Source organism: Mauremys reevesii, linkage group 9 (assembly GCF_016161935.1).
Source record: "Mauremys reevesii isolate NIE-2019 linkage group 9, ASM1616193v1, whole genome shotgun sequence".
NCBI lineage: Eukaryota > Metazoa > Chordata > Testudines > Geoemydidae > Mauremys > Mauremys reevesii.
In genome coordinates, this window is record NC_052631.1 from 91,950,283 (window position 1) to 91,966,857 (window position 16,575).

Consider the following 16,575-nt stretch of genomic DNA (forward strand, 5'->3'; position numbering starts at 1 on the left):
GGGCCTTAGTGAAATCACAGGTTCTGTATCGATATTCCTTCTGCCTATGCAGAGTGTGTTAGGAATGAGGACAGGCATAAAGGACTCCTGTATAGATCCAGTTACAGGATTGGGTCCTAAAACTATTTCTCATTTATTTTAAATGGAGGCGCTGAAGCCAGGTGGATTTGTTTTATTCTACAGTTAAAAAATATCTTGTGTAAGTTTTCTTGGATAAATTTACATCCCGTACAGTGTGCAGCTATATTTTTAAAGAAAAATGCTAAGGCTGAAAAGGTCCTATTCAGAGGCCTTTTTAAAAAAAAAAATTAAAGCAGAGATTTTATCTAATTCACCTGACTCCAGGAGCCAGAACTCTAAGGAAGACACCAAATATCACAAGGCTGACAATAAGATCATGAGAGCTGACAACACTGAAGTGCAGAGTTGGATGCATAAGTGAGCATTTAATTTGTGTGTGCAAATCAGATACAAAACACGTGCCTAGCTTTTTAGAAAGCCAGACCCAGGAAGTCCACATGTGTTAAATACACACAGACACTTGTGTTTCCCAGACAAAATATTTTTTTCTCAATAGCAAGTTCGATTTAAAACAATGTTCAGACATTTGTTAACCTTGACTATTAACCTGCTCTACATCGTAGCTTGATTGTTTTGATTTCACTCTACTTTAGAGCCAATGACAGTGGCCATCCCTGGAGTTGGCTTTCCTCTGAACACCTTCTGGCAGGTTCCATTGTTCTCTAGTGTGGCAGATTTTGGAACAGCCTCCAGACCTGTCTAGCTTTAACCCTTTTGCTGCTGGTCTTCCTGACTCAGCAGTGCTGCCATCCTTGCCATTCTAGAAATTTGCTGATATTGAAGAAATGTTAGGATATCAGTTAAACTAGATCCCATGCTGCTCTGGTGATTAGAGGCAGATCTGTTTCTGTTAACTGAGCCATTGGAAAGTAATCACGCAAGACCTAGCTCATCATATCAAAATTTACCAGACTGTCTTAGAACCAATAGCTCACTTGAGCACCCTGTTTTCAGTGTGAAATCAATTCCACAGCTCAGTAAATAAATGCCCACATCTTGTCTGCTTTTGCTCATGAACCACAGTGGACTAGATTTATCTAAGGAATATTAGGGAAATAGCCACCATGTACAGAGCAGCAATTAATAAATCACATTCTCATCAACTGTTTATATTCCTTTAATACAAAATATTGATGAACATTGACTCTGCTGTAAAGATCTTTTCCAATTCTTTGCAGAAAATTGGTGCTTAATAATCCCACTTTCACACACTTCTCTTTTCACTACATTAATGGTTTGATTTTTCATTTTCTGTAAGAAATGACAGCTTGTAGCCATCACTAGAGACCTTTCTGTTAAAACTTGACTCTTTCACATGTGTATTTTTTCCACTGTTTCTGAAATAGCTGTAGGGCTATAATAAAGGTAACGGCCATTAACTAAGACAGCGTTACAAACCCCAGACGTTAAAAATGGTGAATCAGGCCCAAGAAAACCCTGAAATTAGCTTAAAAATCATTAGATTTTTTTAAAAATTAATTGGGTTTCTTTATATTTGCCTTTTGCTTTTTTTACTTACTCAAGTTGTGTTTTCAGGCTTATTTCCACAAACACAAAGGCTAGGAACTTTTTTCTTTTAAATGCAAGCTCAGATTTTCCCCTAATCACATGAATCCAGGAACTGAGACTTAAAGAAAAAAATCCAGTTATCACGAGACTCGCAATAACATTGCAAGAGTTGCTAAGATGCTGTAGTCCGATGTGGGTGAGATTGTCCCCACTTTGTTCTTGTGTGGGTGCATAGGCTGGGTGGGGGTAAGTGGCACAAACAACCTTACCCTCTGTTGTGCCTCTTCTGCCAACTCACCAGGCCAATTATACTGCTTCTTTAAAGTGCCACCGAGGGTGCAAGCCATCCCTCCTCATTAACCAGCAGAGATGGCCAGCAGCTAAGGGAGGAGCTCAATTGAGTCAGGCAGTGAACTCTGTGAAAGGCTGGGTATGATTAAGGCACAATAACTACTGGAGTTTCCCTGGGGGTGGTGCAGCTCTGCACTTCTCCCGCCCCACAACATACACCTGTACCAATCAAGCACAGTCTGGTCCTTCATTATGTATAAAGGACAACATCTGGACTTTCCCAAAGTCTGTTTGGGTGTGGGACAGTCTCCAATGCACCTGTTTACCTTTTGCTAAGCCATAATTTACCAGCTCAGCATGCGAAGGGAAAAGAGGAAGTGACAGATGAGTGCTGTCTTCTTAAAACTTCTATAAAAAGAGTTGGATAAAATGAGGCTTATGAATGCCCACTGCTAAAGCCGTATGGAGTTGAAAGTTATGTATAAAACCAGGAATAATTCACAATCTCTATTATGCAATATGGAGCACTTGTGTTTCACCATTAAAAGTTTTTGGCATAATGCAGTGGTTTTTAAGCTTGATATTGAACAACGAGGAAGAAAATATTTCCACCAGTACTGCATTCCTTACACGTGCAAAATCCCCACTGAGCTCATGATAGGACTTATGACACACAAGGGTTTCAGAACTAGGCCACAAGACAGTTTACCTCTGCCTAGTACATTTACAAACAGATGACTGTGAATAGGCTTTTGTTTTTCTACAGACAACAAGGAATACGATGCCTATCTCTCTTACACCAAAGTGGATCCAGATGCATTAGACTGTGATAATAACGAAGAGGAGCAGTTTGCACTTGAAATACTGCCAGATGTTCTGGAAAAACATTATGGATACAAACTCTTCATTCCAGATAGGGACCTGATCCCTAGCGGGAGTAAGTACTTCTGAACTTTGGGTTTAATCCTGTCTGATGCTATTGGGAAGGCATATTAAGTATTGAACAGAGAGGGTTACAGTTCATTCTCTTTGCAAGCCTGCTTTCAGAACCTCGAGAGTTTTCTAAATACACCAAGGTGTGACCTCCAGCTTAGGGTCTGATCCTGCACCAGTGAAGTCAATGGGAATTTTGCCATTCACTTCAATGGAAGCAGGATTAGAGCCTTATAAAGGGGGATTCTGCAGAGCTGTAAGCCATAGTAAGAAGGCTCAACCGCAGACAAAGGTAATTGCCAGAGGCTGCTAGGAAGGGTGATTGGTACACAGCAAATTTCTAGTGTATCATTTAAAATGAGATTCTCTCAATAATTATTATTCAGGCAAATACTTATTTGTCCACAGCAACCTTACCAATACAGCATTTCCTACTGTCTTCTACTTTTTCTGATTTTACAGTGAGCAAATATTATACTTCTGTTTCCAAGTTAACAACATCAGCTGAGCCATTTTTAAACTAGAGTTTTGTCCAAGTGCTGCATTGATAATTTGTACTGTGTAAATAATCCTATTTTTCCAAAGGGATGTGCACTGTTCAGTTATCTGATTCTGTTGCCCATTTCTAGTTAGTGAAATGCAGTTGTCCATTTCAGATCAATTTCACTGCAGTGGCCCAGTATTCTGCTGCATGTGTTGATGTCTCTAACCACAATGACACATCGATAGCTGTTTGGTTTTTTTTCCTGATTTGTTGTGGGACAAGTAAAAAAACTGACATTGTAATATGCATAATATTCATGGATTCTGCATGCACGGTTTGTTTGCATTTATACCATGTGTTTTTGCCAAATAGTTGAGATGCTCCTGTGAGAAATATGCTTTTGAATATTAATTTAGTTTGCAATGTCTGTATTCAGTTAGCTTCCACTACGACGTGTTAGAAAAGGGAAATAGGTACCTCTGTGTATGTGTTAATGTAAAAGAAATATAAACATAAAACCCGACTATGTCTGCTCCTAAGTAGATGTACGGAAAGCCCTGCCCTATACTGAGGCAGTTATAATCGGCTGCTTTAGCAACTTGCCTGCAAAGGAACCTGATAATGTTTCCCCAGTACCACCAACCTCCACTGCACACTCCAAAAATGTGGGCATCTTATCCCTTAAGTATGTGGATGAATTGGAAGCGGGGCCACAGCCTCGCCTCAGTCGCTGGCGAGTCAGAATGCACATTGCCTCTTTGTTACACATGGAGCGAATGCTTCCCTGGCGTTTCTGAAGGCCTTATAGCAGTCCCTGCATTTGCAGCCTGTAAGGAATGGCTACTTACCCTGTCCCCACTGCAGTGCTCCTTTACCTCTACAAGCCATCAGATAGGGTCTGACCTTACACCACTGAAGAGCATTGCAGAACTGGTCCCTATCAGCATATCATACCGCTTCTTAGCAGGAGTTAGAAAAGTCAAAACATTCCCTCCTCTCCCCAAAAGAAACTGTTTAAATGGAATTGAAAGGGTTGAATGCCTAGGCAGGACTCTGTTCTTTCCTGGCTCAAAGTGCAGCCTGGGAAGTGTACTCCTTCCCGTCTGAGAAACGGTTACGTTAATAGGTGAGATACTGTTGAGAGAAAACACGGATGTATTAGCCATAAAAATCCCAGTGGGCTTGCTCACTAGCAGGGATTATAGTAAGTAATTGTGGTTCAGATACAGTCCGTGCGGCAGGTTTTTGTTTTTTTTTAATGTAGTAATACTACAAAATGAATTAAAGAGAGAGTTTAAACGTATCCTTTTCATGATACACATATTGAAGGTGAAGATTTATCTGACATGAGTCTGTTTCTCCCAGCTGCTACAATAACTAGCATGCAATTTTCTGTTTGGCTACCTGTCATTCAGACACTCAACAAATACTTGTCATCATTTTGGGTATTCATTTAACATCTCCTGGAATGCTCATTTTATGAACATTCACAGATTTAATATCTCTTTTCTCCTCTCCATCCTCTCTGCTTCAGCATTATGAAAGGGCTTGATTCTTTCATACAGAACCTCGAGAATGCTTAATCAAACTTAATGACGACAATGCAGAATAAAATATGTACTTGAAATTAGCATGATTTGTGTGCCTGGGATTTATGAAAAAAAGAACTGTATTTCTAGAGGAAAAATTGGACTTTTGTTAAAAACTGTTCAGACACACAAATGTATGTATACCCGCATATACGTATGGAACATACCTACTTGGATGTTCTATTTAATATTGATTTTACATTACAAAGGGTTATCTACAGTAGATTAAAAACAGAACAGACAGAATAGACTGCATAGGCGCTCCGGAGAAGGAAACACACAATTTATTTTTTAACGAATCTCTCAAAAGCAACAGTTCTATCAGACTATCTGGTTCTTAGGTGCAGATTCCTTCAGGGGGGAAAAACTGATTTATTTTTCTAGCGAAATGCTTTCATGTACTGTATTTTGTCAGCTGTTGACACTCCGTATAATGCAGCACTTTCCCACCAGATGATCTGGGGTGTTTCTTCGTATAACTTTTCTTGTGCATTTAAGATGATAAGATTCGAATGCTATAGTCAATCGTGTATCCTTTGGGAGGCTGGTTGTTACAGATAATCTCTGCGATGGTAAACTGCTGCCACAGGAGGGTGTCCATTATTGCTCTGACTTCCCGGCATGAGGCAATGCATACAGTTGCTCTCTGGACTGGGAAGTATCCAAGTATAGATTTGTTAAATAGTGTTTGATGGTTTATTTTGTCTCAGGGCATTTTTGAACAAACTGAAATGCTTACCTCAGTAAAATCAAAGGGCAAGTTTGATTGTGGTTTAATTAAGTTGATTCTTAGCTTAGCCGCTGGAAAAAATACATATATATAATAGTCTCTCTAGGTGGAGGTCTTTAAGAAGAGAATGGACAAACACCTGTCAGGGATGGTCTAGGTACACTTGTTCCTGCCTCAGCGCAGGGGGGTGGACTAGGTGACCTCTCAAGGTCCCTTCCAGCTGTACATTTCTATGATACTGTCTTTATATGCAGGATATAGAGCCAGATGGGCAAGCTACTCAGGGGGAGTGACTGGGCCATAACCTAACCTCAGATACTCAGCAGAGAATTCCCCTGTTGGAGAGGGAACTTCCTGCTGGTACATCTGTGCCGTATTCAAGCCCTGCACTTGTGCTCCCACATGCTGGGGACAGGAGGGGCCATACGGGGGGAGCATGTGCGGCAGCTGTCATTGTCAAGCGGGTTCCGGCAGCACAGATCAAAAGGCATCTTCCATTTTGGAAAATGGGAATCTGGCTTGCAGAGGCCAGATCAGACAAAAGCAGATTGCTGCTTACAGCAGGCTCCGCTTTCTGTGGTATGTGATGCGTGAATAAAAATAATATCATAGCAAAATAAGAGTGATCTCTGCCTTCCTGAGAGAAACACGGGGAGAGAGGAGGCGTAATGGAATCTGCCTATGTTGGGATCCCAAAAAGCAAGAAGACCTATTTGTAAGTCTATTCCAATAAACTAACTGGGTGTCCCTAAACCTCTGTCATCCAGAAGCTGGAATTGGACAACAGGGGATGGATCACTCAATAATTGCCCTGTTTTGTTCATTCCCTCTGAAGAATCTGGCACTGGGCATGGTCAGGACCCCAGGCACACCGGGATGCCAGGCAGTAGCAGAGCCCTGGCAGGGGGGCGGCAGCCGGGATGCCAAGTGCAGAGGGATGCCAGGTGGCAGCAGAGCGCCAGGCATGGGACCGGCAGCCCAGAGGGACCCCACACGCAGGGCGGCAGCTGGGAGCCTGGGTGGAGTTTAACCATTAACAGCTTGATGCTTATTGGTTAACCAGTTAAACTCTTACATCCCTAGTCTGTGGACAGTTGTGATTTTCATGAAATGCCATTTTCTAATGGAAAAATGTCCTGGTGGAAAATGTTCCACCAGCTGTAGCTGTTATATGGATGCAATAAAAGCATGAAATCCCAAAGTTCTTGCTCACTGTTCTACTCAATCCTTACTCAGAATACAGTCATTGCCTGACAAATGGCTTAGTAACTGAACAAGGACCTCAGGGTTTGGACCTGAGTGTTTAGTGGGGTAAGTTCTATGACCTAGAAAACTTCCTGTAAATCTTGTTGCTGGGTAATCAGCTTGCCCAGGGGGACTCCAAGTTCATCATAATTTGATGAAGCTGAAGAATAGCGGAGATGACACAGAAGAACCCTTCAGCCATTGCATTATTCAGAAGTAGGGGATATTAAACTTTGGTCACTGTATATTGCAAAGAGGAGACTGATGTTACTGGAATTATATTTGTCACAGAGGAAGAAGAAATTCAGCGTTCACTTCTGGGGTCGCAGATTGGTTACAGTTTCAGTGAACCTGGACCGGAACATACTTCAATCCCTTTCTCTCCCCATCTCCTACTGAAACTATGGAAAAGCCTTGATCTGTATCTGATCTTCATAACTCTGATCTTACCTCTGTGACAGGCTGGATTGGAGCCTTGAATGCTGGGGTAGTTCAGATCCAAATCCAGAGTGTGGATCCAAACTTCACAGCTCAGGCCCTGCCCAATGTGCAGTGCAAATTAATTTGTTGGTCCAGTACGTAGTAGATACGTGTCCACATCAGTCTGTGTAATTACACTATAGTGTATAGTTACCACATAGTTTGACACAATTTGACACGAATTGAACAAGAGATCAAGGGCTATAGTAACACGCCAACCCAACTCACACTTATCCTCCTAACCATTGAATAAAATCCCTCGAGGTGCCAAAACCAGGATGAGCGGGTGCCATTTCATCCTGAATACTGCAATGAAGCACACTGGTAGCTAGCGGGCCCAGACTGTAGAGAGTGGATAGTTTTGGGGCTTAGGCACTGAACTTGGACACTGAACTATAGCTGGCTCTGCCAATCCTCCTTTGTGTCCTTAAGTAAATGATTTAATCTGACTGCTCCATCTCTACTATTTCGCCCAAGTGAAGGGCGAGAAGATGTCTCTGCTCTCGCCCTCCCCTTCCACCTGTAGGTGTTATTACCCGGTTAATTTCCAGGTCCTTTTTCCAGGGGCTTTGCTTGACCACTGCAAATGAGGGGAGGGAGTTGGCAGGCCCCAGGCTTTCCCCATATTCTTGCCCAGGCCTAACACACAGGCTAGCCATACAAGTTTTCTGAAGATAACTATTAGGAATTGGGCTTCCAAAAACCAAATGATCTGGGGGCCTATGCTTCCCTGATATAACTCTGGCCGTGTACCAGGGAGGATGTTTGCTTTTTATTCACTTTATTTACAGGTAGGGTGACAAAAGGGAACCAGGACATTGAAACCAACTCAGCTGAACAATAACAAACTGAGAGCTACAGGCTAAGAAGGAAGGTCTAACGTAATGGGAGATTTCCCCTCCGGCTTGTATTGTTTCATCTTATTTTTGTTCTAGCACCTATTAGCAAAGGCGATTTTATAAAATGGAACTAATAAATACACTCATTGCGATATGTGCTGCATAAGGCAGTAGATGGCTTTGGTATTTGAACTTTACTATTTCCTTTAGTGTCTGATGTGAGATCCTAAAAAAAAATCTTTACGTAATAACGCTACATTCAGAGTATATAATACATATGTTATAGTGCTACTGCATTACCCTCCATTGTGTTCCTCTTTACATCTTTGCTGCTCTGTGTCAGCTTCCAGTCAAGTCTGACTCTCAAATGCTAAATGGGAAATTACACAGCTTGCACCATCAGACTTGGTGCTCCCACTACCCTTTTCAGTGTTGTTGCATGCTCTTTTCTTTTGCTACAAAGGGGAGTCCCGATTCTGCAAACCAGAGGCTAATGTGTTTTCTCAGCATCTTCTTTAACCAGCCTATACCTCCACTAAAAGAAAAACTGCTGTGCCTCTTGAATTTTGTAGGGTTTTGGTTCTTTGTTCACTTTCTCATCCTCTTCTACAGTACGGTACCCACCAGCCAAAACAGGAGACAAAATGGACCACATGTTGCCTGAATCAAACTCATAAGTAAAACGTAAAAGATGCCTTTTGCCTATTTTGATCAATGTTAAACATTTCTCCTTCTGTTTTATTTTATTTGGTTGGCTTGGTTTGGTTGGAGTTTCTGTTGTTGTTTTTTAGTTTGTTTTTTTGTCAGTGGCCATGCTACTTCACTGTCCTTTGAGAATCTTTATGGTCACAAAATGCTGCTGATCAAAAGCAGATTATCTTGATCGAGACAGGAAGCAGACTTTCCCCTTTGAACCTCACAACTTCCACTCCCGGTCCCTCTCATTTCTGGCCAGATCCTCAACTGGTGCAAATCAGCATTGAGCTGTTGAAATCAATGCAGCTGCGCTCATTCCTTTCAGCTGAAGATTAGTGATGCCACTCCAAGAAATACAATTGCACTGAAGTAGTTCTGTGTTGCTTATGAAATTTGCAGAACTTTGTGATTATTTTTTTCTTTCCAACTGGTGGTAAAATTGGCAGAGGAGAATTCCCCTACTTAAGTTTCACATCTGAAATGTTTTCTCAGCACTCTGTTTCACAGATGGCATAAGAGCGACAGCAGAATATTCTGCGCCTGTTGCAAGAGAATCCCAGCCTGCCTGTTTCACCACAAGCAGGGACATTACAGAGAAGGCAACAATGTTGGCTTTGTTTTAGTGCACGTTTTCCAAATCACAAGGCAATGTTCCCCTATAAAAATAAATGTTGTGGAGAGATCTTGTGTTAGGCCCCAGCCTCTGTCTACCACCACAAGGGAACTGGATTCTGGACATAACTTGACAGCAGAAAATTCTCCTAGAAGAAGAGACCTTCCTGCTGGTGTGATGCCAGTACAGGCGGCTCCTGTACCAGCCACCCGGCCTAGCCTCACATGGTGTGCTCAAGGGTGGGGCTGTGCTGATCCTCCACTGGTATAAAGCCCCTTAGGACCATAGCCATGTGACACAAGTTAGTGCAGCTCCAAGACTCCCTGAACTCATGCGGGAATCTGGCTGGTACAGACTCAGGGAGTCACAGGCTGGAACTTGGCATACTGCTGTGAAGATATTGGAATGATTGTGTATTTATGGGCCGAGCAATTTCAAAACCTGCTTTCCTTTCCTTTGGGATGCATAGAAGGGTGCGTCTAGTTGTGTGCAAGCCACTATTCTCAACTCCATCCTCACTGCCCCAAAGGATCCCTTGTTCACTGGTCAGGTCTATCTGTGACCCAGCTGCAAACTTGAGGTTTGAGAAAGAACTCTGAAGGTAACCTTGTAAGGGCTAATTCTGGCCACCTGTAGAAAGAGCTCTAAATGTCCACCAATTAAACTGCACACAGCAAAATAGAGGAGAAACACAGATGGGTGAAGAGCTCATATGGGGAAGCCAGGGTGTCTTTTTTCCCCCAGAGTGCCTCTTCAGCTATAGAGGATATAAGAGCTAAGTCTGGTGAGTTTTCAATTGAATTGATATAATATTAGCTTTATTGTTGCAATTAAAAATATCCCCACAATTTCTTTAAAAAGATAAGTGCAATGGATTGATTTTTTTAAAAAATTGTGTGTGTTTTGTAACAGACATGCATAGTACCTGCATAGCTATGCATAGTATTAAACTGAATATGTGGGACTTTCTGAAGTGACTGAACAATATTGTGTCCTATGCAATAAAAATGGACTTGTACACACCCGTAGTCTGAATTTCTTGAAGGAGGAATGAAAATGTATCAGGAAAGATGCATGATGGTTTGTTGTTTTACTGTATCTTGCAGATCCAACCTCTAATGATGAAGCTTCCCACCTAACTTCTTTCTTTTTGGGAGCAGAAAGAAAGGAAGAAAATGAAGAGTCTGAGCTGTTGATACATTGGGATAATCTCTTTCCATTGTATTGAACATTTCTACCTTTCCTTCAGTTTTGTTTCACCAGTTCTGCTGATAGCTTTCCTACTGCCACTGATTTTCCCCCCCGATTTTAATGCTGAATTTTCACTTCAACAAGTAAACATTTTAGAGAGAGCAATGTTTTTTCCTTAGAAAATATCAATTTAAGAAAAAAAAAATCAAAGAACTGTATATGCTGCATGAGTAAACGATCATAACACCTTAACTAAAAAGATTGTTGCATAAACATTTGTACTGTATGTGTATGTCTTGAAATGTTTGTTTGTCTGTAGGGTGTATAAAAATTTGCTTTTTTCATATGTGAAATAATTTTTTCTTGCTGCTAAGTGGTGAAATAAAACGCTGGTAAAGGCAGATTTTATGCTAAATATACCCCGAGTCTCCTGAAATGAAGATATTTCTGAATGTTTGTTGGCCTATTTTGTAGCTGTCTGTTTGGTGGGAAGGGGTGTCAGTAAGCATGCTGCGGTATTTTGCCTGGGACTATAAAAATAAGTATTACAGTAAACGATGTTGCTCAATGAAGTGTACTGTAACCGTTCATCCTGCTAGAGGTCAGTATGTGTAAGACAGATCCTGCCCTGTGCTGAGTAAAGGCCTGTTGTGTGCAGCTCCTGTGTCTAAGTCTTCATTTGTAACACATGCCTCCCTCCTTTCTCAGACGGCATGCTTCTGAGTAGCATAGCTGCGAAGGACAGTTGGTGTAATAAAAAGTAAAGTGTTACCAGCAAAATGATATGCAACCAAAGCACGTTTTTTTTCTGTTCTCACTATCTTTATCGCTGTTTATTATTTTTCTGGGCCTGATCCAACACCCACTGAAAGTCTTTCCATAGCTTTGAATGGTTTGGGGTCAGGACCTCTGTAAATAGATGTAAAGAGGTCCATGTCAGATTACTTTCATTGGCCTCTCTCCCCCATTCTCCTCTGTCGGGCATATCAAACACACAAACTAAGATTCAACCCCCAGAATGAATTCCGGGCTGATAAATTGACCTTGTGAAACAGGAAGATGGTGTACGGCATCTCTGCTTACACCAACACCTTGCAAAGGTTAGCATGCATAAATACTGTAGAATATACATTTTCCTTGTCAGTGGTACCTCAGAAAATAAACTCCTCTGGGTAATTCTACATTTGCTTATGTTTTCCATTTGTTTGGGGTTTTTTTCCCCTATCCTCTAATGAAGATTCTGTTAATTATCTTATGTATGTAGAAGCATAGATTTGCAATACTAAAACAGATCATTGGACCTCCAAGATTGGTATCATTGGACCTCCAAGATTGTGATCAATGTGTGTAGAAAAAGGTAAAAGCTGCCCATGCTGAACCTTTCCAATAACATAATTTGTACATGTGGCGATGGAGGCTTCCTTCCCGAGCACTGGTTAGCTACAATCCATACACCCTGAATCATCCTCGCGTCCTTCCATTCTTTACACCTGGAAGCATAAGAACTGCTTCCTGTACCTTAGCTTGCATCCCAAGAAACTTTAGTAATGGCCATAGCATGTGCTGTGAATTTTATGCTTTACACAAAAGTTACATTGATCTAGAGCGAAAAATTTTCCGTAAATGAAAAACAAATATTGTAATTTGTAAGTCACTGAAATGCAGCTGAACAGTGAGGAAGTGAAATCAATCTTAGCTATGCTATGATGAATATGGGGAAACCATTAGGAGCTAGACTTTTTTTCCTTTTCTAAATTTTACGTAAATAGAGAGCTGGTGTATATTAATGTCCAGTCATATTTTTATTGTAAAGCTCCAATAAATGGTGGGGATCAGACCCTTAGTAAACCTGGGTATTTTAGTATACTTAATTGCAAGGCTAATGTTTTAACGCAATAGACTTCTTTATTTTATTCTTTCTCTCTTTCTATAATTTGTAGCATACATTGAAGATCTCACAAGATGTGTTGAGCAAAGCAGAAGACTCATTATCGTGTTAACTCCAGACTATGTTCTCAGGAGAGGATGGAGTATTTTTGAGATGGAAAACAGACTCCATAACATGCTAGTCAGTGGAGAAATCAAAGTTATTCTGATTGAGTGTACTGACTTAAAAGGCAAAGTGAATTACCATGAAGTGGAATCTTTAAAGCACACCATCAAACTTCTCTCAGTGGTCAAGTGGAAAGGACCAAAAAGCAGCAAACTGAATTCTAAGTTTTGGAAGCGCTTAGTCTATGAAATGCCAGCGAAGAAAAAAGAGGTTTTATCTCGGCGCCAAGTCCTGGACTCTGCAGAACAGGGACTTTTTGGAGACCTCCAAACTGTGCCGTCTCTTGCTATGACAGGCGCTTCTGCCACTTTTGTAGCATCTCAAGCAGATTTAGCCGATTACCATCAAACAGATTCCATGCAAATGAGACATTATTGCAGAGGATATGAGTATGACATGTCAGCGGCAACCATGCCAATAGCTTCCATAAGTAATCACCACACCTATTGTAACATACCCTTGACACTACTAAATGGACAGCTACCTCTTAATAATACGATGAAGGACACCCAAGAATTTCACAGGAACAACCCATTGCTACCTTTATCATCCCAGGAACTTAGCTTCACAAGTGATATTTGGTAGGGAAGATGAGAACTCTTTTGAGATGCTTTCCAAGTACCATGAAGACAGATTTTTAAAGAACATTAAATCAGTGCCATGGGGTGCCGAATCAGATTTGAGGCAGAGGCACATTTACTCACTTTTGTACCTGAACTTTTTTGTTTACATTTCCAAATTATTGACAAAGGAGACCTTCTTTTGTAGTTCAATATGTAGCTCATATCATTTAATGTACAGTTGTATTGATTCTTTGAAGGGGGAAATATATCCTTTGATTTTAACATATATGTTTTACAGTCTGGTGTGGATGGAAGTTCAATACTGTATATGATCTCCAACACCCATCTTTATGTAATGGGATTTCAACTATTTACACAGAATTTTAAAAAAAGAAAATATAAACTTTAATACAGATTGCAGATTCTCAACTTAACATGCTATAAAAGAAAATATGTCTTTGTAGAGCACACTGGATGAGCCATTCTCAAAAGAAAACCATAGGCAGCACTTCCCATAAGGTTGTCACAAGTACATTTTAGAAGATGACCGGTTGATACAACAATGTGGCGGAAGAGTTACTAGCTTTATCAATAAAGTGCACAGTAACTGCAGAATAAATCAGCAGCTCACAGCAGCATCCATTCATTTTGCTATTGAGGCATAACTTATTCCTAGTCAATGGTTAGCTGTGTGTTTTTATTAACAGATTATTAGCATATTGTCAGATGTTTAGGATGATTTCAAACAACTTTTCTGTGGTTTATTAGATTTCACAAATGTTAGTTTTAAATGCCATTTTTTAAACACTTCAAGTACAAACTTCATTGTCTGTTAACAAAATCATGATTTCTTAAACTCTCCTGACGTGTTGTAAGATTTGTACTAATGGCCATGTAATTTTACATATTTTTTTTCCAAAATTGAAACAGTTGCAATTTAAAATGTACATGTTACTGAGAATATTAGCAATAGAAAATTAATACAGCAATATTCAGAGATTAAGAGCTAAATTATTCAGGTTTACTACTAATATGACTTCAATTGCAGCGATAATCATCTGAAATGCAGTTATGAAAGAGAGAATATGCTGTCTCTATATCTACCTGTCAATTTATATATCTTTTACTATGGCTCAAGCACAAGTATTTCTTTTCTCAGTGCTTCTAGCGATACATTGTGTAGATTGGGTTGCCTAAGCAGCTCTTAAGGTTAGTTCATGCATCTCTTACTCATGTGAGTAGTTTGTGTCCCATGAGAATAATGCTACTTATCCTCTTGGGAAGCATTCTGAGCTCTAGGGATGACAATCATTCTCCAAGTCCTAAGTATCATTAAGTATTTAATCGAGGAGTCTCTTGGAAACCATTAGGATTTGTAATGTCTACTCACATGATTAAGGGTTATAGAATTGGGCCCATGGAGACAACAGCGTTTGAAGAAAAAGTTCCGAATAACAGAGGCAGGAACCAATTCTGCAGTTCTTAGCAAGGCAAAATTCCCATTGACTTTAGTGAGAGCATGCCCAACGTGAGAGTTTTGCCTCTGTAAGGGCTGCAGGATCAAATCCAGAAATATGTTGATGGAAGGCAATGTTGCACACATCTTAATATCTTTTTTAGTCTTGCTGCTTTTTGATTGCATAAGTTAAAGTTTGCACTCTGCACATAGCTGCCTGTGGTTCGATCAGTAATCAAGGTATAGTAATTCTCACATTTTGTAAATGTTTTTTTAAATCATAAGTGCAGTAAAATTAAAATGAATACCAACTTAAGATCAAAAGAACTAAGTATTTGCCCAAAGGTCATAAGAATGAACTTAAATGTGCAATAATCCATAAAGTTCTGTATTTTTCCATTGCTTCTCTCACAATATTTATCAACTTTCTCTTGCACCCCGTCACACTAGTTACGAACTGTAATATTTTCATTCTGTTCTCAATACAAGTTTATTTTGTTTTTCTAGACATACATGCATTAAACGTGGAAACCTAGAAATGATAGTAATTTATTACAAATGTGGAACTATAACTTACTCTTTTGTAAAGTCAAGTTCAACATATGTAGGTATTTAATATAAATATTTTTCTATTGAGAAAGAAGGTGATTTTACCTCTATTATAAATACGTGTATTTAAAAAAATGAAATTTACAACATTTGCACTGTTTTATAAGTGTTACAGATTGTATTTACACTGGTTATGTTCTTTAATGCAAAGTGTAACTTAAAAAAAACTAAAACAAAATTGCATGAAGAGAGTTGCATATGTTTAAGTGAAAAGCTGTACTTTATTTTCATTTTCACATTATTCTAAAATCTTCTTAATTCACATAGAATGTTCAGTGAGATTTTTAAACCTACTAGTTCTGTATTGAGCATGCAAACTCTGAAAACATCTGCAGGTCTAGCTGCTTCTTTTATTTACAATGATTAAACATGGGTATCAGTTTCAGTTGCTTGGCCACAATATGTATCTCAGAGCAGTAGATACTCAACAACGAAATGCAGCCACATCTGCATTGGGGTAACATGACAAGAACAGTTTTTCTATCATTTTTCAGAACACATTGTGTATCTATGTATCTATATACTTTAATCGTACATGACAAATCACATTCTGCTTTTTAATCTGAGATTGTGTATCACATGCTGCTACAATATATACATAACTTGGAACCTGCCGTATCCCTCTGCTTTGAGTATGGGAGAGGGGAACAAGTCTTGCAAGAGATACCACTTATTTCAATTCACATTACAAAGAAATTACATGGTGGAAATCTAGTTTTGCTTAAGTAGCAATTAAGCTTCTGGATAAATTTTGTCAAAGGGTTTAATTTAGAGTTAAGTGGGACCTGAGTGGTGCATAGACAATGTGCTGGTCCACTGTACCTGGGGTGAATTTAACCTAATGGGCCCTACCAAACGCCCATTAAAGTCAATGACTTTAATTAGTCTCTCTACTGAGTTCAGTGAGAAATGGATTGGTTGTTCCAGTATGTTCCAACATACCCAGGAGAACGTCATTACCTGAAATAAGGAATTGCATACACCATGTTTAGCTTGACTTTCTTTAGAAAAACAATATATTTGTTCTACTTGCTTAGAGGAAGAGATTTTGGCTGGCAGAAAATAATTAGCAATGCAAAATGGCCATGAAGAGATGGGAAATTCAAAAGGAAGGAGGGGAATAGCAGCAAACTGAGTAACATGCAGGCTCCAGACTACAACGGGCTCTATGGATAAGCAAAGGTCTATATGGTAACCACAAGGTTATTCTGGT

At 39.8% G+C, this 16,575-nt stretch overlaps 1 protein-coding gene across 5 annotated transcripts in view; it reads left to right on the forward strand.

The window, feature by feature from the left end:
* IL1RAPL2 (interleukin 1 receptor accessory protein like 2) overlaps positions 1 to 15,851 on the forward strand; it is a 548,503-nt gene extending 532,652 nt beyond the window's left edge. For 4 of the 5 annotated variants that reach the window (XM_039489758.1, XM_039489757.1, XM_039489761.1 and 1 more), the window contains 2 exons: positions 2,630 to 2,818; positions 12,622 to 15,851. In XM_039489758.1, the coding sequence (XP_039345692.1) occupies positions 2,630 to 2,818; positions 12,622 to 13,319 (887 nt within the window). In that variant the 3' untranslated portion in view covers positions 13,320 to 15,851. The remainder of the gene's footprint in view (positions 1 to 2,629; positions 2,819 to 12,621) is intronic. The other variant, XM_039489760.1, reaches the window with a different exon arrangement.
* The last annotated feature ends 724 nt before the right edge of the window (positions 15,852 to 16,575 follow it).